Source organism: Bos indicus, chromosome 2 (assembly GCF_029378745.1).
Source record: "Bos indicus isolate NIAB-ARS_2022 breed Sahiwal x Tharparkar chromosome 2, NIAB-ARS_B.indTharparkar_mat_pri_1.0, whole genome shotgun sequence".
NCBI classification, from domain to species: Eukaryota; Metazoa; Chordata; class Mammalia; order Artiodactyla; family Bovidae; genus Bos; species Bos indicus.
The window spans coordinates 107408505-107433035 of NC_091761.1; the positions used below are offsets into that span (position 1 = coordinate 107408505).

The window sequence follows — 24531 nt, forward strand, 5'->3', positions numbered from 1 at the left end:
AGTGGGGGAGGAAGGCTGGAAGGGTCTAGTGGTCTACAGGGAGGGGTGAGCATGGCAGAGGCAGCGATGAGGGCTGTTGGTGGTCACTTGGCGACTCTGAGTGCTAACTCAGCAGCTGCTCTCAGTACCAACCCCTGTCCCCTCTGGGACTTGGCCAGACAAAGCCCCTGGCCCCCAGGAGTCTGAGACCCTCAGAGTGAAGGAGCTGGCCCAGCCAAGAGCCCCTGAGGAAGCTACTTTGATGAGAGGCTAGGGCCAACCCCCGCAGGGTGCCACACAGGGCTGGGGTTGTGTGTGTGTGTGTGCTCCACGCTTGGGTGACCTGCAATGGACACGGCCTGACCTGGGCTTCCAGCCAAGAGTGTGCAGAGCCCTTCCCTGCCCCCCTGGGGAGCCACCCCAGGCCCCTTTCCGGGGCAGGGCAGGCCTGCCGCAGGGGAGGGGTGGCTGCTGGGCAGCGGGTGGACCTCAGGCTCTAATCCCCGGCTGCTGCCGTTTCCCTCAGATCGATTCCCTTCTCACTTTTTTTTTTCAGCTGCTGGTTCCACGGCTCGGATCGATGGAGCCGCCTTCCCCGCCCCTCTGAGCTTCCTCTCCCTGCTGCTCATTAGCGCCCCGATTAATCAGCGCCCCCTTTCCTCTAGGGGACAAGTGCTTCTTCTCCCATGAGGGCTCTCACTTTCACACAAGGCCCCCCGCTCCCAGGGCACAGGCAGCTCACTGTGACCACCCCACCCTGGGGGTACCCCGGCATCGTCCCTTCTGGGCCAGCCACCATAGGCCCCATCCTGCCTCTCCTCAGCTAGGCATGGCCACCCCAGCGCTCTGCTCCTCTGCCCCTCTGCCTGGCACCCCCTGCGCCTGCTTCTTTAGGATTGCATTCCCTCCGATTCAAACCCAGCACATCTGGGTTCCCTCCAAACCCCCCATTTGGGCTTTTCCTGACCTCCATGCCATACCCTCTCCCCACGTTATACATCCTCTGCTCCCTGGCCTGGCCACCCAACACGTTCCCTGCCCCCACCACAGGCCTGGCTGTGGCAAGGGATTTGGGGAATATTTGGGGAGGCAAAGTGGCCACAGATGCTTATGCTGGCCAGGGTGCCCTCTATCCCAGACACAGGAGAGACTGAGTTTGGGGATGGAGATGAAGTGGAGGAGAGGGCAGCCAAAATTGGAGAGCGGGCAGGGGCATGGTGGATGTTAAGTCTGGAGCAAAGCTCTAAGGAAGTCAAGTATCTTAATGGAGCCATCACTGACCCCTTGTCTGTCTTGCCTGCCATTCTCTGCCCTCCCCTCCCCTCCCTCATTCAAACAAGTGGCTTTCCCAAGGAGTTCTTTGGAAGGTGCTGTGAGTGGGGTAGCGAGGTCAGGAGGTGCTGGTGTTAGGAGTCAGGGAGGCCAGGAGGTGGGGAGATGGAGTTGGCTGACCCTTCTCAGGGTGTGGTCCAGAAAAGTGGCAGAATAAGCTAAGGACTCTGGGTGCAAGCCTCTTCCCTGGTGGCCTGGGAGTGGGGCCAGGTGGAGACCCCATGCGTGACGAGGGTGTAGCAAGAGTTTGGGGGCCTCCCGACGAGGTCCCAGGCAAGGACCGGAGATCCCTGTCCTGGGCTGGGGGCTGCCCCCCTCCCCTGGCCTGGCTCCTGCCGCCCGTGCCGCCGGTGAAACGCTGTTGACATGTCCTGAATTATTAAGCACGGGGTGGGCTCCGGAGCACATGCTGAGCGGAGCGGCTGGGGCTGCACGGCGGCGTGGCAGAGCAGCGCTCGCTCCCTCGCTCACTCGCTCGCTCGCAGGGACACACGCAGGGGCTGACAGCTGTGCTGGTGCTGATAAGGGAAGCCACAAGGAGACGATCGAGGAGAGAGACAAGCGGCAGCAGAGGCAGCAGAGGCAGAGGCATCATCAGGGCTGCGGAGCTGCTGGGAGTGGGAGTGACTCCCCCACCTCGGGCCCCCACCCTGTCCCCATCCTCTTCCCCGCTTGCCCTGAGTTTAGAAGAGCCGCTGCTGCCACCGCCGCCACTCCAGAGGGCACCGGGGGCTGCTGGCCAGGGAGGGACAGGGGCAGGAAGGCTCCGGCTGGTCCCAGCATCTGGGGACAGATGCCGATCGAGATTGTGTGCAAAATCAAATTTGCAGAGGAGGATGCGAAACCCAAGGAGAAGGAGGCAGGGGATGAGCAGAGCCTCCTGGGGGCCGCTCAAGGGGCAGCAGCCCCCCGGGACCTAGCCACCTTCGCCAGCACCAGCACTCTGCATGGGCTGGGCCGGGCCTGTGGCCCAGGCCCCCATGGACTGCGGAGAACCCTCTGGGCACTGGCCCTCCTCACCTCTCTGGCTGCCTTCCTGTACCAGGCGGCCGGCCTGGCCCGGGGCTACCTGACCCGGCCTCACCTGGTGGTGATGGACCCCGCTGCCCCAGCCCCGGCGGCCGGCTTCCCCGCCGTCACCCTCTGCAACATCAACCGCTTCCGGCATTCGGCCCTCAGCGACGCCGACATCTTCCACCTGGCCAACCTGACCGGGCTGCCCCCCAAAGACCGGGACGGGCACCGTGCTGCCGGCCTGCGCTACCCGGAGCCCGACATGGTAGACATCCTCAACCGCACCGGCCACCAGCTCGCCGACATGCTCAAGAGCTGCAACTTCAGCGGGCACCACTGCTCTGCTAGCAACTTCTCTGTGGTGAGTCCTGCCAGGCAGCCTGGCCAGCCTAGGGTGGCCAGAGGCTGGCGGTGGGGGTGAGGGTGGCGTGCAGGGCATCCTCGACAGGGCTTCCCCTCCTTCTGCCGCCACAGGCTGGCCTCATGTCACCCCCCAGCCCGGTGTTTCCCTTGGGGCTCCCCAGCAGGGAGCAGTGGACGCTCCTGGGGGCTTACCCAGCGGCTGCTGCTGCTCCTCCACGGGCTCTCTGGCTGCCGCAGCGCCAAGGTCTGGGGGGCCGGGGGTCCTGGGATGGGCTCACAGGGGCCTGGAAGCCAGTCAGCTTGCTCGGAAGGGATGCACCAGGCCATAGCCAGACCAACTGACCCCTGCTTTTCTCTTACTCCCCTTTTCTTCTGTGGTCGCTGGATTCCTCCCCCCCCCAACCCCCACCAAACAAGGGTGATGGGGAGAGCATGTCTGGGGGCTCCAGCAAGGGAGGGACTCGGGGCTGCGTCTTGGGGAGCCGACCCGGCCGGCAGACTGGATAGAGCCGATCTTCGCGGACACTGGGTGCCAGTGTCTCCCGCTGTCCCTGTCTCTCACACACACCCCCTTTCACGAACTCCCTCACACATCTCTCTTTCATGCTCCCCTCCAGCTTCTCCCGCGGCCCAGGCCCTCCCTCCATTTCCTGGTTCTTGCTGCTCCCTTGCATGGCTCTAGCTCTTACACTGAGAATCACTCATTCACTCTCAGGAGCTTGGCTCACCCTCACTGCTGCCCCCGGCACACACGTGCATGCAACACACACACACACACACACACACCTACCACATGGGGACATAGTTCCTGCACACTCTCTCACTCACACTCAGCGTCCCTGTCGCTATGCTCCCGTGCACACCTGCACACCCACACACGCATCCAGAGCTACTCATCCACGTGCCCACAGCCCAGCCCTTACTCAGCTTCCCAGGACAGGGTCACCCCCTGGATGCCGACCCATCTTGTGACCCCAGCTACCTCAGCCCCTCCCTGCTCCGTCTCACATATGTGTGAATGCACGCAGACACACACACACACTCTCACGTGGAGGCGTGGAGCTGCCCTCCCATGCACACCTCCCATAATCCAGGTGTGTGAGGCGTGTGTGTGTGGGGAGGTGTGTCTTGTATGCTGTCTGTCTGTTGGTGCTCCGTTCACCCACAGTCACAGGCTGTCTGGTATTCCCAGGGCTTGGGATGCTGTCCCTGGTCCAGTTTACTCCTGGCATTATGCATGTGTGGAGCGTGGGGCGTGTGTTTTCATTCTTGTGACCGTGCCCAGCACATATGCAAATACATGGCATCAACATGGTGCCCATCCAGCCCAGGCTTTAAAGCCAGCCCCAAACGAGGCACTCTTCCTTGTCGTGACCTGGGCCCCCCACCCAGGGTCTCCTTCACTCACTGCCTCAGTAGCACCAGGAAATATGCTCCAGCCATGTTCCTGCCCCCACCAAGCCTGCAGCCTCGGGGTCCTCCTGCCGTGGGGTGGGGGCAGTGGGTAGAAATGGAGGAAGGGACGAGAAGGAGGATTGTGCTGAGAGAGGAATGGGGCGGGGGTGAGCACTAGCCCTGTGGTCCAACCACACACTCCTTCTTCCAGGAAAAATCACTGCTCTCAAAGCGATTGTCCCTAAGGAGTGTGTGAATGTGGCCTCTTGGGTCCGAGGGGCTGCTCCTGAGACATCCCCACCCCTCCGGGTTGGTTGGGGGACAGAGCCCAGTGTCAGCAGGTGTTGTTGGGGCAGAAATCAATGGGGGCTTTGTGTCCCTGAGTGGGAGTTTGTGTCCCAGGCCCCAGTGTGGGGGTGGAAGGAAAAGGGGAAGAGCGATGAAACCTCAGTGGGGAGGGAGAGATAGGGGTCGAGGAAGCAAGGTGAGGGAGGCCAGAGGTTCCTGCCTGGCCTCCAGGGAAGGAGGACGTGCCTGGAGGATATGGGAACAGGGAGTCCCGGGATCAAAGCTGGTGAATCCCTTTGAATGTGGGCATGGCCAGGCATGGGTGAGGGTGGATCTCCCATAGGCCCTTTGCGATGGAGAGAAATGGACTAAAGATTGTGGTTTTCTGCTCTGGATGCAGCAGGACAGTGAGGGGCAGAGGAGCAGAGCCAGCACTCGGGGAGAGGAATGTCCCTTGGACCCATCTGCCCCCGACCCAGCCTAGGTCCTGTACCTGTCTCCCAAACCCCAACCCCCGTGTGCCAAGTGGAACTCTTCCCTGGACCTGGCATTCTAGGGCTGAGTCCTTATTGCCAGCTTAGCATGGTCTGGCATTATGGTTGGGACGGCAGGATCCATGGCAATGGGGAAACTGGGGGTGTGCTGTGTGGGCAAGACTGGAGAAGGGGTACGGAAGACAAAGACATCAGGCTCTCTGATGGGGACTTGAGGTCACAGTAGACTCTGGTGAGAATGTGGAGCCCACGATGGGGATTTGGGATCCATGGAGGGGAGACAGGTACAGGGATCAGTGATGGGAACCTCCAGCGCATGAGTGCTGAGACAGTCAGTGACAGCGATAGATGGGGTGTGGGTAAGGGGCTGGTGTGTGTTTTCTGCTGCTTTCCCCGTTTTCTCCTTCCCACTCCCCACTCTGCTGTGACCTTTCCTCCGAATCCAAGTTAATAAATGTCACATTTTCCAGCCTATTTTTACTCTGGGTAATGCACCCTCCCCCAGTCCCCTCAGCTGCAGCTCTTGCTTCTGTTACCACTGCCATCGCTCTCACCCCCTGCTCCCTAATGTCCCCTCACCAACTCCCAATCAGTCACTCAATCAACACGGAGTTCTGAGCACCTACTATGTGCCAGGCTCCCTGCCAGGTGCTGTGGGGGCAAAGAACAAAGAACGGGGGAGCCCTGGTCACCAGTCCCTGTCCTCAAGCAGCCTCCAGTCTCGTGGTGGGGCGGGGACGGGGAGACTTCAGAGCTTAACCAACCATGCAAGAGTTAACCAGCCATGCAAGCAGTGTCAGGAGGCGCCAGGATTAATTGCCAAACGAGGTACATGGATAGTGAGAGCCAAGGTTCGGAGAGGCACTCTGCTGAAGAGGGCTGGGAAGGCTTAAAAGGGATGAGGCAGGCTGGGCTAGGTCTGGGGAGGAGGGGAGAGGGGTGAGAGAGGAGAGGGCTCCTGGGTGGTGGGGGATGCTCCCACCTCTCCACCCATACGCCCCTCCACCTAGCTCACCCCATCTCTTCTCTTTCCTGCCCCCCGCCTCACCCAGTCTCATACCACCCACCTCCACCTCCTCCTTCCATCACCACCCATATACTCTCTCTTCATCCTTGATTCCTACCACCATCAGCTCCCCAACCCCAGTGTGCCAAGCCCCATCCATACTTTCCCTGGCTTCGGCTTGCTCTGAGCCTGCCCACTTACTAGAAGGCAGAAATCACTCTTTCTCCTTAGGCTTCGTTTCTTCAGCTGTAAAATGCAGCTCTAAAACTCAGCATCTTCTCTCATCTGGGGATTGTACAGTGAAGCAATCAAGTGTGTGGGTTCTGGAGCCAGACCACCTGGATTCGAACCTTGGCTGTGTGGCCTTGGAGAAGTCAGAAAGCTGCTGTGAGCATCCACTTCTGTATTCGTTAAATACAATAGTAGAACCTAAAAAAAATTGGGTGCTTGTGATAATCAAAAGAGATGGCTGTAAAGGGCTTAGCCCACTGCTTGGCACACACACACGTAGTGTGCACTCAGAGTGTCAGCTGTTAGAAACACCACCACCCCAGCTCCTGGCCCTCCTTAACCTGACTGTTCCCAGCACCACCTGCTGTTTTCCAACCCGTGTGCTGGCATCTTCGCTGCTCTCCATTACCTAGCCTTGCTCCTCTCCTGACCCTCGAGCCTGCACCCCCACTCTGTCATAGCATCCCCATGTTCTCCACCCCTCCCCAAGATTCAGGCACATGTGTGCATGCAAAGGAGTGCACACACTCACGATCCATGCTGACACACAGAACACTCTGTGATGATGGAAACGTCCTGAATCTGTGCTGTCCACGGTGGTCGTCGCTAGCCACACTGGCCAGGGAGCATCTGTGGTGTGATTAGCATGACGGAGGACCAACATTCCATTCAAACAGCCGAGCGTGGCCAGTGACTGCGGTATCAGACCGTGGGGCTCCAGGTGGTCGTGGGGATGGGGTTCAAGCTGCCAGGTTGGGGAGGATAGGCTTTCCAACTGGCATCACAGGATATGAAGTGGTGGCGGTGGGCTGTGATCAGAAGTCTGGCCGTCTACTAAGGTCCCAGGTTGAGCCAAGGATGGGGCCTGTGCCTCGGGACATCGAGGTGTCTGCTCACCATGTGAGCAGGTACACCTTACTTCCCGGGTGTAGGATGTGACCTTGGTCTTTTCCATTCTGTTGTCTGGAAAACTTAGGCACGGGGAAGGTGGAGAATCCCTGAGGAGGTAGAGGGAGGCCAGCTCGTCTCAGTTTGTCCTTTGGGGTCTGGGCAGCCCCCCGGCGGGGCAGGTGACCAGGGACCTGTGTGCGCTTCCCTGTCTCTATCCACTCTCAGACTTCCCTCCCCATCCCAACACCCCTCCCCCACGCGCTGGTGACTGCCGTGACTATTAATCACTCGCCCTGTTCTCTTCCTCTCTACTAATCAGGCACAATTAGACAAGGCCTCTTCCAGCTGGGCAGTCCCCCTCCCTGCCCTCTTCCCTCCTCTCCCAGCCCCACCCCAGCTGCCATCAGGATGGCTCTGAGGCAGAGGGAGCAGCAAGTCGCCCTCCATCACTCTCTGGCTGCCCCAGCCCCCAGTTGGAGGCTCCTCCACCATCTCCTGCCTTCAATCCAAGCTTCCACCTGAACCCAGTACCCCCTTCCCTGGTATGGTCAGGCCAGTACTGACAGTCTCCGCACCTGCTCCTTGATTGTGGCAGGGGCTCCTCCGCAGATATCCCAGCTCCATAACTTTGCCTGAAGCCACCTCTCCTCGCCCCCTTGACTCAGGAGGGGAGAGGGTTCCGGCTGAGCCTGGTCCAGGCCACTATCTACCATATGAGCTGCCTCTGACCCTCACTGCCAGTCACCCTCTGTGCCCACCAGCCCCACCTTCTCCCGAGGCAAGAACCGGGAGAACATTTAACTCAACATCTAGTTCAGGGTTGGTCCTGCCTTTCACCCAGTAGGGAAGGGTGGGGGGTGAGAAGGGAAGGTCACTTACCCTTGAAGGGAGCAGCAGCTTCTCAGCCTCACCTGACTATTGCCCTCGGGTCAGGATGCCCAGTGTTGGGGGTGGGGGGGTGTCTTCCAGTTTGTCCAGAGAAGCCTAGAGTGTTGATTACTTTAATTAAAATTTTCTTGATTAAAAAAATAATCCCAAGAGCTACCTACAACTTGGACTGCAGAACTCAGTGAGCCTGCCCTCCCCACTGCGGGCCCCATCACTGGCTGCTGCCCCTCCGGCCCACCTGAAGGGGGCGCTCTCAGCCTGGGTACCTCCTACTGGCTAGTGGCGTTGCTGGGGGGGATTTAAGTGGCGTGGCCCAGACACCGCGGGCAGGCACTGTTACAGTTACCCAGGGCTGGTCTGCAAGGGCAAAGGGGAGGGCCGTGCCCCACCCGGCCCCACTCAGCAGCCCAGTGGCCTCTTTATTAATCAGGAATCAGCCCCGAGCTGGGCTCATTATCAGCTCAGCTTCTTGTGGCACTGCCGGAAGATGCTGATTAGCATTTGAAGAAATGGCCCCCGCATTCTTGTCTTCCCTCTGTCTCCCCTACCTGTGCTTCTTCCGGGACCCCCACCCCTGACCTTATGTTCCCTCTCCTGGCTGGTGGCAGGGCCGACTCCGCCGCCAAGCCCAGGCTAGGGGCAAAAGAGATCAGGGATTTGGGAGGGGGAGCGGCAGGGAGGCAGGAAGACTTCAAGGAGCACTCAGAGTGCAGAGCTTCAGGGCTACTCAGTTTGGGGCCCCGAGTCAGTGAGTCCCACGGGGGGAGGAGGAGGGGGAGTGAAGGCGGGCTGAAGACTCAGGGTGGTCTCGAGAGATGGATAGCCTCCCTGGAGGAGGGGGGTGAGAGGGCAGCTTCAGACTGAGTTATCAGTGTTTCCCTGCCCTTCCAGGCTCTCCCAGTAATGCCACCTCCTTGGAGCAGTGCGGGGAGAGGGTGGGACAGTCAGAACCGTGGACAGGAGGCATGAGAAGTTTTTTTTTGGGGGGGGGGAGGGCGGTAAATCCCGCAGGAGGCTTAGGGTCTTGGAGCCATCCCACATGAGTGGGGGTGGGAGGACAGAGACCCCCAAGGGGTGGAGATCAGAGGCTTCAGAGTGCAGTTTTCCAGAAAAGGGAGGGGTGCCTGCAGTTCTTCCCCGGCTCCCAGCCCCCAGGCCGGGGCTGGCAGCACTGAAAATCCAACCCACCCCCCAAATGTTCACTATGCCCTTGGGACACCCATTTTGAGTCAGAGGGGGAACAGTTCCAGAAAGACAGGCAGAGGCTGCAGCCGCCGAGGCAGCAGCGAGAGAGTTCAGAGAGGAGCCACGGGATGATTAAGGGGAAATGGAGGATTGATTTAGGAGGAAAGATTAAAGGAGCTAAATCCGTGGCGCTTGGCTCAGCGGTGACTAAGCGTGGACAGGATAATAGCTTACAAATGTGTGAAAGGTGTAAATACCAAACGGGGGGAGGGGCGGCGGCTCGGCGGCCAGGGGAGCGGGGCTGGGGGGCTGGGGAGGCCCCCGGAAGGGCAGGGGACACTCGGGCGATGGCCCCGTAGAGGGCTGGCTCCTCTCCAGTGGGGATGCAGCGCAAGCAAACGGGGATGTCGGGGAGCCCGGGTTCCCAGCAGGGGTTCCATTTCGGGGGCACAGCTTCGCCGGCCTGTGCTACCTCCATGTCCCACTCTCGCCCCGCTGAGGATCTGAGGCCGCGGGTTCAAATCCCATCGGAGTCCCTCCACGGCCCTGGGCACCCCGCCTTCCCCTCTGCAGCCCTCCCCTGGGGCCCCCCGCCCGTCCCCGGCCGAGGAGGGCGGCGGGAGGCGGGGTCTCCCTCCGCGGTGGAAGCCTTTGGCGCGGCTGTGTGCGGAGGTCACTTTGCCGAGGAGCCGGGAGCCGGGGGAATGCAAATGAGGCAAACCCAGGGAGGAGAGCGGAGGAGCCCGAAGGAGACGGGAGGGAGGGAGCCCCGGCTCCTTGATGGATGCCTACCCCGCGGGAGGGACGAGGGAGGCGGCGAGGAGCGCCAGGCGGTGGGTGCGGCCCTCTGGGTGCGCGTGGGCCCGGCCTGGATGCTCCGGTGCACCCGCGAGGTGGGGGCGATGGCACATCCACCGTCTCACTGCCGCTGCCACCTTCTCGTTCCCGGCTCCTGAACTCCCGCCGGGCTACGGGTGCGATTCACTGTGCAAGCAAACTCTTTTTAACTACTAACTTTGCATCGAAGGCTGGAACATCAGGGAAGGACTTCGTTACAAATTAAAAATATTCCTGCCTGCAAGACTGGGGCTTCCCTGGTAGCTCAGACTCTTAAAAAAAAAAAAAAATCCTCCTGCAATCCGGGAGACCTGGATTCGATCCCCTGGAGAAGCGAACGGCTACCCACTCCAGTATTCTTGACTGGAGAATTCCAGGGACAGAGGAGCCTGGCGGGACGCAGTTGATGGGACTGAGCGACTTTTACTTATGCAAGACTGCTTTCTAGGGTTTAAGGCCTATGCGGTCGCTAACAGGTCCGGCTGTTTACCTGGGCCCCGGGGGCCGCCTTCTCTCCTCTGCCGTGGAGACACGGCGCTCCCTGAAATCGCCGTGTTCTCCCACAGACTCACGTGCTCCTGCTACCGGCTCCAGCTCAGCAGCTACACAAGGCCTTGACTGTCTCGTACTTCTCCACCACTGCTCATGCATTTACATTTGAACAAACATTGTGCCCATTTCCTGCTAGACTCACAATCACCTATACCTTGGAGAAGAAGTCGCCTTGAAAAGTACCTGGCGGCTGGGGGCTGGGGTGTGCTGCGTCATGGTCCCTGGGGTAGGGAAGGGGGCCAGGTTTATGGGGTGGGGGTCGTGCGTGCTAAGTCGCTTCAGTCGTGTCCGACACTTTGCGACCCTGTGGACCGTAGCCCGCCAGGCTCCTCTGTTCTTGGGATTCTCCAAGCAAGAATACTGGAGTGGGTTGCCATGTCCTCCTCCAGGGGATCTTCCCGACCCAGAGATCTCTTATGTCTCCTCCATTGGCAGGTGGGTTCTTTACTACTAGTGCCCCTTAGGAATCCCTTAAGGGGGAGGGGTGGAGGTGGGGTATGCTCCCTGGGTCTGACTGTTCTGTGATCAGATGCCCTTCCTGGGTGGGTTAGTGCTCTTGCTCTGGGAAGCTTGACTCTCCAACCCAAGTTAAATTCCTGTTCCACAGTCATAGGACTTGGATTCGTCCCCCTATCACAGCTCACATCCCAGCTACTAACATTTGCTTGTCCCGGGGATTGTTGGTTTTGTGTGCTTTGTTCTCCACTGTTATACACCTGGCTCCCAGCACTGGTGCTCAACAAACACTTTTGGAATGAATAAATGCCTCTGGGGCCAAACGGCCAACTCCTCCAGGGCAGAAGCCAGGGATTTTGTTCTCTGAATTATCCCCAACAGCAAGCACAGTGCCAGGCATACTGTACAGGCTCAAGGAACAGTGTAGGACAAGGACGCCTGATGTGAACGCCCGCCACTTCAGGAGCTCCTCCTAGTCTTTGGGGCTGTGCCAGGTGTGTATCAGTACACAGTGGCCTTGAGCACAGAGTCCCATGCCCCTGACCCAGTCCCCTCCTCTGCTACCTCACGTGACTCTGGCTTGCTCTACCCTCTCCGGTCTTCCATTGTCTTGTCTGTAAAATGGAGATGTTAAGACATCTCCAGTAGAGGGTTTTTGTGAGAATTAAGGTCCCTGGGTTGGAAAGATCCCCTGGAGGAGGGCATGGCAACCAACTCCAGTATTCTTGCCTGGAGAATCCCATGGACAGAGGAGCCCAGCAGTCCTACAGTCCATCAGTTCAGTTGCTCAGTTGTGTCTGACCCTTTGCGACCCCATGGACAGGGTTGCACAGAGTCAGACACGACTGAAATGCCTTAGCATGCATGCACACAAGGAGTTAATTTATATAAAAGGCTTAGGACTGTGCTTGCCACAGAGTAAGCACTGAATAAATGTTAACTGTCGCTATTATTTATGTATTCAATACATTTTTTCTTTTCCATTACACCTCCGACGATGCCTATTATTATTCCCATTTTACAGAAGAAAAATGGAGGGTCAGAGAGGTTAAATGACTGAACCCGAATCTCACAGACAGTTCAGGGCTGCTGGCCTGCACCCTCCTCTGGTAGGACAGCCAGATCTCAGAGCCTGGGGGTTTTGCTTTGACAGCATTTCATCCTCGCCCACAACTGCTGAGAGAGCCTTTACTAAGGGGCATTGTGCCCAGTGAGAATGGGCCCCGGAGGGATCCAAGGTCAAATGGCTGCCCCAGTTGGGCTCCCCCACTTTCTTGAGCACCTTGCATGCATCTCTCTGGACTTACCTCTGATCCTCACTGTGAACCTCAGGAGGAGGAATTACCATTACCCCTTTTACAGAAAAGTAATCTGAAGCTCAGAGAGGTTAACTCACCACCCAAGGTTGTTTGTCCAAGGCTGGTGGCAGAGCCAGAATTTGAACCCTGTTCTGTTAGACTTCAAAATGTGCACCCATTTTTGAACCTTAAGAATCTTATGTGGATCCTTTCCCAGCACCGCATCTGCTGGCCGATCTCTGCCCCAGTTTGAATCTTATTGGCCTCCACAACACCCTCATAACTAATACTGAGGCCTCATGTATGTGATTTTACCTTGCAAATGCCTGTCACCTACTTCATCTCTTTTGAGACTTATTACCAACCTATGCGATAAGGCGAGCAGGAATTTCTGTCCCCACTCGACTGATAAGGAAACTGAGGACAAAAGAAGTCAGTAAATCACTTTACTAACCAAGTTACACAGCTGTCACTGGTGGAGCAAGGGCTGGAACCAGGGTCTACTGACCTCCAGGATGCATAATGGAGGTTAGTGGACAATGCTGGGGCCCAGTGGGGGTTGGGGGCTGGGTACTAGTTCTGAATGTGCCCTCTTTTTTCTGTATGCCCTTGGGTATGTCCCTTGCATCTCTAGGCTTCAGATTTGGCCTTTGTACAATGAGGCTTTGGACTGAGTGACTTCCCAGTTCTGACCAGTGAAGACACCCCAGGCATTTTGAGTTGGCACGGTCTTCCCTGGTGAGGACAGAGAAGGAAGAGGCTTTGAACCTGGATGCTTGGGCTACCCCTGAGTGAAGCTGGGGCTGAAGAGCCATCTGACCTGGGATGCTAGTTACGGTCCATGGCAGATGAAAACATAACCCCTTCCACTGGCTACCCTGGACCCCTGGGCACTATAGGATTAAGGGGAGTTCGTTCCAGGGGCTGAAGTGAGAGGCATGGGGCTGGACCGGATCAAGGGAGGGCTGATGGAATTTGAAGGGATAAAGCTGCCGTGGAAAAGAGGGGTGGGTGGAGGTGCCAAGGCCTTGGCAGAGGCAGGGTGCCCAGAAGGCACTGGAGATAAAGCCCAGGCCGCAGATTAGTGCTGGGATTAGCCCAGCCTCAGCTGCTCCTGGCTGCTTCTTATCTCCTGGAGGCCCAGAGCCCTTTCCCCCACCACTCTAAGCCCTGGCCTTGCTAATTGCCTGTTAACCCCGTGGGCTCCATGATTGTAGGGAGGATGAGGGAGTGGGAAAGGGTGAGGGCAGATAACAGCCAGCCAGCCAGGGAGAGTTTTTCAAGGCAACCGGAGCTGTGGACAGATGGAACTCAAGGAGCTGAGAGAGAAGCCGTTGCTCAGAGGAGCACGCTCTGGACAGGTCTCTCCCAGTCTCTGGTCGTTGGTCATCATCTGGGGCAGACCCAGAGAAGCAGGCAGGGAGAAGGAGGGACTCTTGGTCAGGGAGGTGGTTTGGGCCAGAGAAAAATCAAGAGGAGGAAGACAATAGTCAGACACTGGATACCTTGTCTAGGGGATAGACAGGGAGAAAAGCAAACAGGTAGAGATGCAGTGGGCAAAAGAACAGAGGCGGCGGGGGGCAGGGGACGGGGGGAGGTGGGTGTAGCCAGGCCAATGGGAAAAAGGCCAGGCCGGGGGATGGACAGGTGGGCAGAGCGCATGGGGCAGAGACACAGGCCAGATGAATAACTGATTAGATGCTGAGGACAGAGAAAGACTCAAGAGGATGCAGAGAGGCTTGAGAGACAAATTGAGATCAGGGGATGGGGAGGCTAGAGAGGCAGACAGACCCAGGCCAATGCTGAAGGGGAGGTGGTCCGAGAGGGATAGGCAGAGGGCTGGCAGGAAGTGAGTTGGGGGAGGGGTCCAGGGGTCTGCCTGCAGTGCCGCAGACACAGTGCTGTCAAGAAGCTGTCCAGCCCCGCCCAGAGGGGCTCCGCCCACGTCCAGGGTTGGGGGGGGCGGTGGGGGGGCAGACCTAGGAACCAGGGCAGACAGCAAGGGAGGGCTGAGAAGAGGGAGCACCAGGCGGGAGAAGGAGGTGTTGCTGGGATGGGAACAGCCTGAGAGGCTGAGGCTAGTGGTGGCAGATCTGGAAATAGCCCGTCAGTCCATCAGGGTACATCCTGGCCCAGGACATGCCTCTTTCCGTGGCCGGACTCTGGAGCCTCAACTCCTGCGCACTGACCCTCCTCTGGGGCCAGTCCTTGGGGAGAGCACGGTGGACAGCCAGTGGGAGCTTGTGGCTGAGCGGCCGTGCCGTCTCCATGGAAGAGTCTGTGGACTGTGCGGCCACCAGGGTTCTGCCACTTAGGAGCCAGCAGCTCTACCCACTGCTGCCTGCCTGGCCCAGGGACCGTCTCCAGGGCAACGCTCTGCTCTGCCCAGCAGTGGGGCCTGACCCAGGCGGTGCAGGTGGCCTGGCTCTGCCAGTCTGGCCTGTCCACTCCCTGCAGAGCATTGTCCATCAGACCCAGAGTCCTTCCACCCATCTTCCTTTGTCACCTTCTCTCTGCACAATCGCCTCGAGGGCAGAGATACCAGGTAGCCACCCCCATCTGAAGCCATTGGAGCCAAAGCCTTCCCAGTTGGCTCTGCCCTGCACAAGGGTAGTCTCAGTGTCATGCAGTCTGTGTGTGTGTGTGTGTGTGTGTGTGGTGGAAGGATCAGGTAGGGAGGCGGCTCTGGCCCCACCCAGGTTCAGACTTGAGAGACACAGGTTCGATCTCTGGGTCAGGAAGATCCCCTGGAGGAGGGCATGGCAACCCACTCCAGTGTTCTTGCCTGAAGGATCCCATGGATGGAGGAGGAGGCTGGCAGGCTACAGTCCATGGGGTCACAAAGAGTCACATACAACTGAAGCGACTTAGCAGGCACTGGGGATACCAAGATGGTATCCCAGCCTGGGGCCTGGGGCTCCCAGCCTCAAGGAGTCCACGGTCCCAAAGAAGAGATCATGACAGTGCCCAGGGGTCAGGGTCAGTCGCTGCACGCTGGGGGGCACGTGTGAGCAGCTCCCTACCAGGGTCCCCATGCAGCCCGGTACCTTGTTTAGCTGCCCCACTGGAACCCACACTGAAAAATGGCTGCAGCAGCAAAAGCTGATTCCAGCATCTGCTTGGCTCAAAATAGGAAGGAGGTGAGTGCTTTGAGAATTGGGGCAAATGCTCACATATTCTCCCCCTTCTGCCTTTCCCACACCTCTGAGGATCCAGCAATCTTGCCCCAGCCCTGTTCAAAGCTCTCTTCCCTCTGGGGACATGTTGTGAAAACACAGATCTAGAGTTGGGCTGTCTTGCTGGACTCTGGCCCTTTTGTCTAGGGGCTTTTGACCCACCGTGTGGTCTGCAGACCAGTGGGTTGTTAGAAATGCAGAATCTCAAGTCCTGCTCCCCAACACACGTTTGCTGACTCAGAACCTGTCTTTTGACAAGACCTCTAGGTGCTCGGTGTGCAGATTAGAGTTTAAGAAGCACTGCTCTTGGAGACCTTGGCAAATCAGCCAACCTTGGGACCTCAGTTTCCTCATCTGTAGGATGTCGGGTGGTTGTGAGATTCGACTGGAATTGGAAAGAGTGTGAGAAGCACTGAGCGCAGTGCCTGGGGCAGAGCGAATGCTCTGGGACTGTCTACCATGCCCACTCCTGCCCCACTGATGGACACAGCAGGGAGCTGGGGCAGGGGTGTGACGGAAAGGGTCAATGACGACTGGAACCCAGCAGCCGGCATGGGTGCAGAAGGCGGAGGGGAGAGACAGGTGAGGGACTTAACCGAGAGGCAGCAGATATGGCAAAGAGAGTAGGGAAGGTGTAGAGGAGTGGAGTGAATGGGACGGCGGAATGGAAGAAAAGGGGTTGAGTGTTGAGACTCCAGTCTCATTTCAGCTGGATGGGGCCGGGACAGGGGCTGGGACTTGGGGCGGGGTAGGCTGGGAGGGGAGTTGCCAGCACTGGATGGTAGGAACCCCTGAGTCCTACATCTATCTCAGTCAGCTCCACCTCTCCCACTGACTAGCTGTGTGACCTTGGGCAACTCACATCACCTCTCTGAGCTGCGGCTCCCTCATCTGTAATCATCAGGCTAATTAAACCTGCCTGATACCAGGGTGGCCGAGGAGATGCAGTGGGGCGGCAGACGTTGCCGTGTTTTGTAAACTGCACAGTGCTTGTTACTGCGTCCTTTTGTTTTGAGAATCTGAGGCGGGGTGCTTGGGTGATAGAAGAACTGTCTGAGAGGGAAGAATTATCAGGATCATTAACCTAGTAGAGATAGGAGGGTGAGACAACCCTGCCCCACAGACGGGGGCAACCCAGGCCCCCAGTTCCTAGAACTCTTCACTCCCACTGTCTTCAACCCAGCCCTCCCCTTTCCCTGGAGCGAGGTGTTTAGGAATCTTTTCCCTCAGACGGCCTCCTCATGCCTCTCCTCCCAGCTTTCACCAGAGTGAAAATGTTCCCGCGGAGAAGGGGAGAGAGAGAGATTGAGTGCGCTGACCTCCTTACCCCCAGAGAAGGTGCTGCCTGTGATGGGTTTGACCCGGGGGCTGGTCTCTGTGGGGTGAGCCCGGCAGGGGGGAACCTCCATCTGCCTCCCTTCCTCAACCCCCTCCCCAACCCCAGCCGCTTGCAACTAACTCCCAGCCGCAGCTCTGTCCCCGCCGGAGCCTCGGCTTCCATCTCCGGGGCGCCAGCGCCATCTGGTGTCCATATGGGAGAACTCTCCGCAGAGGAAACCGGGGATGGGCTTCGTTCAGCGCGGGTCGTCTTTTCTGGAAGCATCTCTTGTGCCCTGCACTGGGGATGCTCCACTCACTGCCTCTGTGTAGCATGAAGTCGAGTGAGGGATGATGACCGCTGCTCAGGGAGACAAACAGATAAGCAAGGTTATCTGAAGTCTTGATGAGTAGTTTGAGCAAACCCACAAACACACTGATCAGGGAAGGGTGACACTGAACATGGGTGTGGCCTATGAGTGTGCATCTGAAGAAGAGACACTTAAGCTCAGGTTTAAAAGATGAGCAGCTGGGCCGTGCCAGCTGGGTGGAAGGGAGCATTCCAGGAAAGGGAACTGCAGGAACAAAGGCCCTGGGAGAGATGGTGCTCCCTAAGTTTGAATTTGTCATGGAGATCTCTTTGCAGGAGAGAGGCAAAGGTCACCTCTCATGGAGACTTTCAGGCAAGGAGGGAACTTGGCTTTATTCTCTGGGGAATGGGAAGTGGTTGTTGGGTTTTAAGATGGCAAGTGACTTGATTGGATTTCTGCAGTTTAGAATGAGCACTCTGGCTACCATGTTGTGAATGGCTTGGTAAAAAAACCTTAAACACGCCAACACTCAGTCATGTCTGACTTGGAAGGTAGGGGCAAAGGCCTAGGGACACTAGGGACACTAGTTCGGAGCCTGCCGCCATGGCCAGAGGCAGATAACAGTGAAAGTGGGACATGAGATGGAAGGAAACTGGATGGATTCTAAATAGATTTCGGAAGTAGAACTGCCAAGATGGCTGCTGGATTAGATGCCTGGTCGCCCCTGTTCCGTATCTGAGCAACCAACTTACCAGAAGAGGGAGATTTCAGGGATTCTGACTCTAGAAACTAGGTTGAGAGCGGAGCCCTTTACTCAGAAGAGGAGAAGGAGTCAGGAACAGGATTTGGGAAAACATCAAGAGTTCTGCTATTGATACGTGAAGCTGGAAAAGAAAAGTGAAAGTGTTGGTCACTCAGTTGTGCAACCCCATGGACTGTAGCCCACCAGCCTCCTCTGTGCATAGGATTTACCAGACAAATATACTGGAGTGGGTTGCAATTTCCTTCTCCAGGGGATCTTCCTGACCCAGGGCAGATTCTTTACTGGCTGAGCCACCAGGGAAGCCCCATTAAGCTGAAGGTGCATTCTAATCATTGAAGAGAGGATGCCAGTAGAAAAGATGGAACTTGAGGGAGCAGCTGGGCTGTAGGTTGGTTGCTGGGATATAGGACAGGGGTGACCAGGCAGGTCTGGTGGCCCTTATAGACCACCAAAGCTTAAGGGATTGTCTTTCATCCTGCACCCTGCCCCTCCTCTCTCTCACCCCAGGTCTATACTCGCTATGGAAAGTGTTATACCTTCAACGCGGATCCGCAGAGCTCACTGCCCAGCCGGGCAGGGGGCATGGGCAGCGGCCTGGAGATTATGTTGGACATTCAGCAGGAGGAGTACCTGCCCATCTGGAGAGAGACAAGTACGCAGGCGGGAAAGGGACAGGGGCTCCAGCCGGGGTCCTCTGCCTGCAATGAAGGTTTCCTAAGGACCCCATCTCCACTGTGCAGATGAGACATCGTTTGAAGCGGGCATCCGAGTGCAGATCCACAGCCAGGAGGAGCCACCCTACATCCACCAGCTGGGCTTTGGCGTGTCTCCAGGCTTCCAGACCTTCGTGTCCTGCCAGGAACAGCGGGTGAGCATGCCCAACTGGGTCCTGGGTTGGCCATGGGGTGGGGCCTTTGGGCCCAGAGAGGAGGCTGACCGGATCTGCCCTCCAGAAGCTCACATCCCACCAGCCCTTCCACAGCCTTTGCTGGGGCTGTGGGTGCTGGGGGCAGGGTAAGACTTCTATGCGTGACTCCATCGTGCCCTGCCTCTTCAGCTGACTTACCTGCCCCAGCCCTGGGGCAACTGCCGAGCGGAGAGTGGGCTCAGGGAGCCTGAGCTTCAGGGCTACTCAGCCTACAGCGTGTCTGCCTGCCGGCTGCGCTGTGAAAAGGAGGCCGTGCTTCAGCGCTGCCATTGCCGGATGGTGCACATGCCAGGTGGGCACCCCACCCCCACCAGCCCTGCGTGCCACCCTGCCAGGCTCCAGAACCTCTGAGGGCAGAACACTGCTCATGTGCATGGGGGCAGGTACATGTGTGTGACACACGTGTGCATGTGTCTACCCACGTGAGGGTGCCTGGTATGTGTTTGGGATTTTGTGCATGTTTTCACATATGCATATGTATCTCTGCACACATGTACTTGTGTAATCTGTACTTGTGTATGTGGGTTGTGTGCACGTGCTTCATCACGTGCATGTAAATGCATGTGCTTAGTTGTGTCCATGGAAGCGTGCGTGGCTTGCATGCATATATGCACGCATACATCTCCATGCTTCTATGTACAAACACGTACACATTCGTGCATGCACATATATGCACAAACACCCACATGTGTGCACATGAACATGTGTGCCCATATTTGGGAATATGCGCTGTGGAGAGTGGATGGAACCATAGACTCCAGGAATAATCTTCTCTCCTTTCAGGCAATGAGACCATCTGCCCGCCAAATATCTACATCGAGTGTGCCGACCACACACTGGGTCCGTGCTGCCTTCTCGCCCTGCCTCTCCGCCCCACTCCTCTTCATCTCTCTGTCCACCTTTCTCCTCACTGCCTTGGCTCCTCCCCTCCCAGTCTCTTCCTGGGGGTTTTCCTGGGGGCTGAGCCTTATCCCATACCTCCAGGGGTCTGAGGACCTTTGCAGGTGTGGTACTTGGGTAAGTGAAAGCAGCGGGGTGGGAGGTTGCCGAGAACCGGAACTGAGAGTGAGGGGCGGGGCTTCTCATCTTGGTCCAGCAAATGAACTTGCCTCTCTGGGAAGGGGAAATGACTTCTCTCTTGGTGTGAGGAAAGGTGCATTGCTGGCTATCAGTGTGGGTAAGGCAACCCCTTCTGTCCATAGATCTCGCCTGATCCACACTTCATTCATTCATTCATTTATTCATTCTACAGATGTTTACAGTCTGCGCTGGTGCCAGAGGTAAGAATGGGAATAAGAGCCCTGCTCTGTGGTGCTTACTACCCAGCAGGGGTGTGGACGGGCATCACAATGCAGTGTTAGTCCTTGGGTAGGGGAACCTCAGCGATTCTGTGGGGCCCCAGCAAAGGCAGGCAGCCCCACCTGGGCAGGAAGGGAGGATTTCCAGAGGAAGTGACAGATGAGCTGAGGCTTGAAGGATGTAGAGGAATCAGGCTGGTGAAGAGGGGGACCCTTCTAGGCAGTGGGAGCAGCTCTTGCTAAGATTTGTGGCCAGAGAGGGCACACATGAGTCTGGGGCCTTGAAAGGTCAGTGTGCGCAGAGGAGGCTCTGGGAAGCCAACAGCGGCTTAAGGCCAGGCAAGAATGCCTTCTGCTTTTACAAAGGGGACTCTGATGAGATGCAAGGATGGAAAGGTGAGGAGGAAGAGAGAAGGTAGACTAGACTCAGAGTGACTGGTCAGGAGCTCACTGAGGAATCTAGATGCTGGCCACAGGGGCGGGCTTAAGATCTGGGGGCAGAGTCACACCTTCTCTGTCCTACTACTTCATCTTCAGAGGGGTGACTGAAGAGTGTTTCATGAAGAAACAGATGTGAATGGGGATAAGGGGACCACAGGAGGGGTGAGACTCCACAGAACTAGGGGTACCCAGAGAGGGACCTGTGACTGTCCGAGATGGACAGGAGCTGGGAGCTGGGGCCACGAGAGGAGAGATGCAAAGAGGGCGGGGAGTCTAGGTGACGCGTTTGGCAGAGGTCAGCTTCCTGGGACAGAGCAAGGTGGGGAGAGTGGATCTGAAGGGGCGAACAGAGAAAACCCAGCACACTGAGCACAGGATCTTGCCCACTGTCTGTCCGTTCAGTCATCTACTCATTCATCCGTCCACTCACCCATCCTCTCCAAGCCCCTCGTGTGTCTGTGGCCTCACATGATTGATTAGCTCTGGTTGGTGGGCTGAGCCCTCCCTCTAAGCCACAAGGACCTCTCCGCCCCAGGGGGCTGGGCAGCAGAGGGAGAAGGAATGTGCTGGGGGTTCTGTGTCTGCCCACTTTCTTGGATGGTCTGAAACTGAACCTGGAAGCCGGTCTCCTCCAGGTGGTGCCAGAGCTGGTCAGAATCCGCCCTCAGTGTGGGCGTGCCTGCCTCAGGACCGCCCCCGAGGCTTCCTTCCAACAGCTGGTGGGCCTCTGGGGATCCTGCCCTCCCCCACTGCACTTGGTGCCTCTGTGTTGCAGACTCCCTGGGTGGGGGCTCCGGAGGCCCGTGTTTCTGTCCTACTCCCTGCAACCTGACCCGCTACGGGAAAGAGATCTCCATGGTCAGGATCCCCAACAGGGGCTCGGCCCGGTACCTGGCAAGAAAATACAATCGCAACGAGACCTACATACGGTATGTGTGTGTGTGTGTGTGTGTGTGTGTGTGTATGTATGTAATGGAGACCACCCTCAATAGGTCTAAGTGTATGATGGAGGCTAGGAATGGATTGCAGCTTTGTTAATAATGAGCGTTCTGCCAGGAATACCTTTCAGGATCTTGATCTGTTTTTTTTCTAACTAACCCCTGCCCACCCCAAGTCATATCCATTGTCTCTGCCTCCAGGGATGCCCTTCAGAGCCCAAATGCCTTTCATCTGAGCTCCCACAGCATGCTCCCATATCTCTATCGTTGCATTAACCTGCTGTTTTAGAACCCTCTGTTTGCGTGTCTTTCTGCCCCAGCAACCTGGGAACTGTTCAGTGCATGTCCAGTTCTGTGCAGAGGGAGAGGAACTGGAAGGGATGGGGGAGGAGCCGGGTGGCCCACAGGTGGCCCCACTGAGCCCTGGATCTGGTACCCTGCAGCCAATCTACAAATGCTGAGCATCCTCTGAGTGCCAGGCCCAGCGCTGGGCCCTGTGGGGATAGAGATGATTATAACTCATGCCACAGTTTGTGGATGAGGCCTTGTTTGAAAGTGTTCTTAGGCCCCCAGGAGAGACGACTGCGGGTGGGGTAAGGGGAGCAGGGGAGGCATGAGCTGGGCTTCTGTGGACCCCGGGTTTGGGTCCATGAGAAGAGGAGGGAGGGGGGAATCCCAGTTAGAGATGTGTGGGATGCTGCAGAGACCCGCCTGAGAATCAAGAAGGCTGTGTGGAGAGAAGCAGATAAGAGCGCAGTTTGGACAAGAACGTACAGTGCGGCGGATCATGGGCAGTCTTGAAAGTCTGGAAGAGGAATTATGGAGTGGACTGCAGGGTAATAGGGAGCCACTGAAGGTTCTATGGGGCTTCTAAGGTGGCGTTAGGGGTAAAGAACCTGCCTGCCAATGCAGGAGACACAAGAGACTCAGGTTTGATCCCTGGGTCAGGAAGATTCCCCTGGAGGAGGCCACGGCAACCCATTCTAGTATTCTTGCCTGGAGAATCCCTTGGACAGAGGAGCCTGGCAGGCTATAGTCCATAGAGTTGCAAAGAGTCAGACATGACTGAAGTCACTCAGCATGCACGCACGCCCACACACACGAAGGTTCTACAGAGGTACGGGGATGAGGCAAAGTGAATGCTATTTGCTGCTTTAGAGAAGGCAGGAGGGAAGGCAGGCCTGGGAGTTTTGTTTTGTTCTCCCAGGCCTTTTGCTAGCCTTCAGAACATGAAGCTAACAGGAATCTGGGCCTGCTTCTCCTCACAGCCTTTGGGAGCCTGGGGGTGATCACCAGCTTCTCCGTGCAGGGGCCTCAGATCTGGGTCTGCTGGGTCTGGGATGTCCCACCAGCTGTCTCCTTGAGACGATGGCCCCTCAGGGATACCCTGCTTCCTGTCTCTGCAGAGAGAACTTCCTGGTTCTTGATGTCTTTTTTGAAGCCCTGACCTCTGAGGCCATGGAGCAGCGAGCAGCCTACGGCCTGTCAGCCCTGCTGGGTGAGCCTGGCTCCGATTGCACGGGGATGGAGCAGCCCAGCCTCCTTCCTCTGACCCTGCTCTCGTGCTCCCCAGGAGACCTCGGGGGACAGATGGGACTGTTCATCGGGGCCAGCATCCTCACATTGCTGGAGATCCTCGACTACATCTATGAGGCAAGGGATAGGGGCCTGGTGGGTAGGAGGAGGGGCTGGGGGAGAAGCAGAGAGGCCCGGCAGGCTTTCTGGTAGACCTGGACTGGCAGGAAGTCAAGCTCAGAGTTCTTTACTAGCCCTCCCTCCTCCCTTGACTGGCCAGGTCTGAGGGCAAGGAGGGGCAAAGAGAAGGGGGATGGGGGAGGAGGGCTGGGGTGTCCTGGTGAGGGTTTGCTGGGGCAGCAAGTCCTATGTGGTGGGGCTGGTGAGGCCCGTCCTTCTCCTCTAGCAAGTTTCCTGAGTCCACTGCTGTCCCCCTACCCTGAACCCCAAGGTGTCCTGGGACCGACTGAAGCGGGCGTGGCGTCGCCCCAAGACCCCCCTCCGGACCTCTACTGGGGGCATCTCCACTTTGGGGCTTCAGGAGCTGAAGGAGCAGGTGAGGATGAGTATGCAGCCAGTGCTGTCTCCCAGGACTGAATCCCCCGATAACCTCTGAACTAGCCCTCCAGGGTGGGGTTCCTGGAGCCTCTGCCCCCCACGGACAAGGGAAGGCTAGCTGTGAGAGGCCTGCGGGCTTCACTCAATCTCTCCCTGTCCCCCTCCCTCTTCACCTTGCAGAGTCCCTGCCCAAGCCGAGGCCGTGCTGAAGGCGGGGGTGCCAGCAGCCTGCTCCCCAACCACCACCACCCCCACGGCCCCCCAGGAAGCCTCTTTGAAGACTTCGCTTGCTAGGATGGTGCTGTGTCCTAAAGGACCCAGGAGTCTGGGACTCCTCCCTGGATCCCCACTGTAGACTCTGGCTCCCGGGACAGGAGGCCAGGGGAGAGGGGTACCCAAGGCTGAGGGAGTGAGGGCGGTGCCCACTGGAAGGGTGGGGACTCTCACTCACCCTGGCGCCAGCTGCTTTGCACAAGGCTTCCTCTTGTGCACACCCTCCTCCCCCAGGCTGGTGACCAGGGAGAACTGGAGACTAGGACGTGGGCCCCTGTGGAGGAGAGAAAGGCTGAGGGAGGAAAGAGGGAGGAGGAGAAAGGGGCCCACCCTAGCAGGAGTGGAACCCTCTGTACATTTGTATATATTCAGGGAGGACAGGGTGGGGCTAGGGTACCGATGTAGAAAGCGGGTGGGGTGATGGTGATAGGGGTGGGTAGTTTAGGGACAGCCAGGGTCCTAGCCCTGCAGTGTCAGCAGGAGAGGGCAAGCCCCTCAGGACTCAGGACAGCTGGGCTGGTCCTGCTTCCTGCCCCGCTCCAGACCCAGCTCCTCTTTCGGCAGGAGAGTGGGTGATCCAGCCGGCCTGGCCCAGCTCCCAGTTTCCCCTGCCCCAACTCCACTCCCCAAAGCCTGCGCCACAGGGAGCAGCAGCTCTTCCAGACCTTGGCTGAGCTTGGGGGTGGGAAAGGGGGCTTCCTCAGGCCTCTCTGCTTCCGATCTGGTTTTATCAAGTGCTGACAAAATTGGGAATAAAGAGGTATTAAGAATTCTGTGTGTGTATATGTGACTAAGCTGGGAGCT

The 24531-nt window shown here is 57.7% G+C and overlaps 1 protein-coding gene across 2 annotated transcripts; it reads left to right on the forward strand.

Moving 5' to 3' along the window:
• On the forward strand, nucleotides 1-24497 carry ASIC4 (acid sensing ion channel subunit family member 4). Of its 2 annotated transcripts, XM_019977443.2 has the most exons (10): nucleotides 11-2686; nucleotides 18284-18428; nucleotides 18517-18644; nucleotides 18834-18996; nucleotides 19488-19544; nucleotides 21219-21372; nucleotides 22788-22879; nucleotides 22955-23034; nucleotides 23348-23452; nucleotides 23635-24497. In XM_019977443.2, exons 1-10 carry the CDS (start codon nucleotides 1718-1720, stop codon nucleotides 23746-23748), a joined length of 2007 nt encoding a protein of 668 aa, XP_019833002.2. In that variant the 5' UTR covers nucleotides 11-1717; the 3' UTR covers nucleotides 23749-24497. The 2 variants fall into 2 exon arrangements, 1 of the variants encoding a protein (XP_019833002.2); XR_011561961.1 differs by lacking the exons at nucleotides 23348-23452; nucleotides 23635-24497 and adding an exon at nucleotides 19957-19984 and having other exon boundaries at nucleotides 1-2686.
• Nucleotides 24498-24531: the final 34 nt, after the last annotated feature.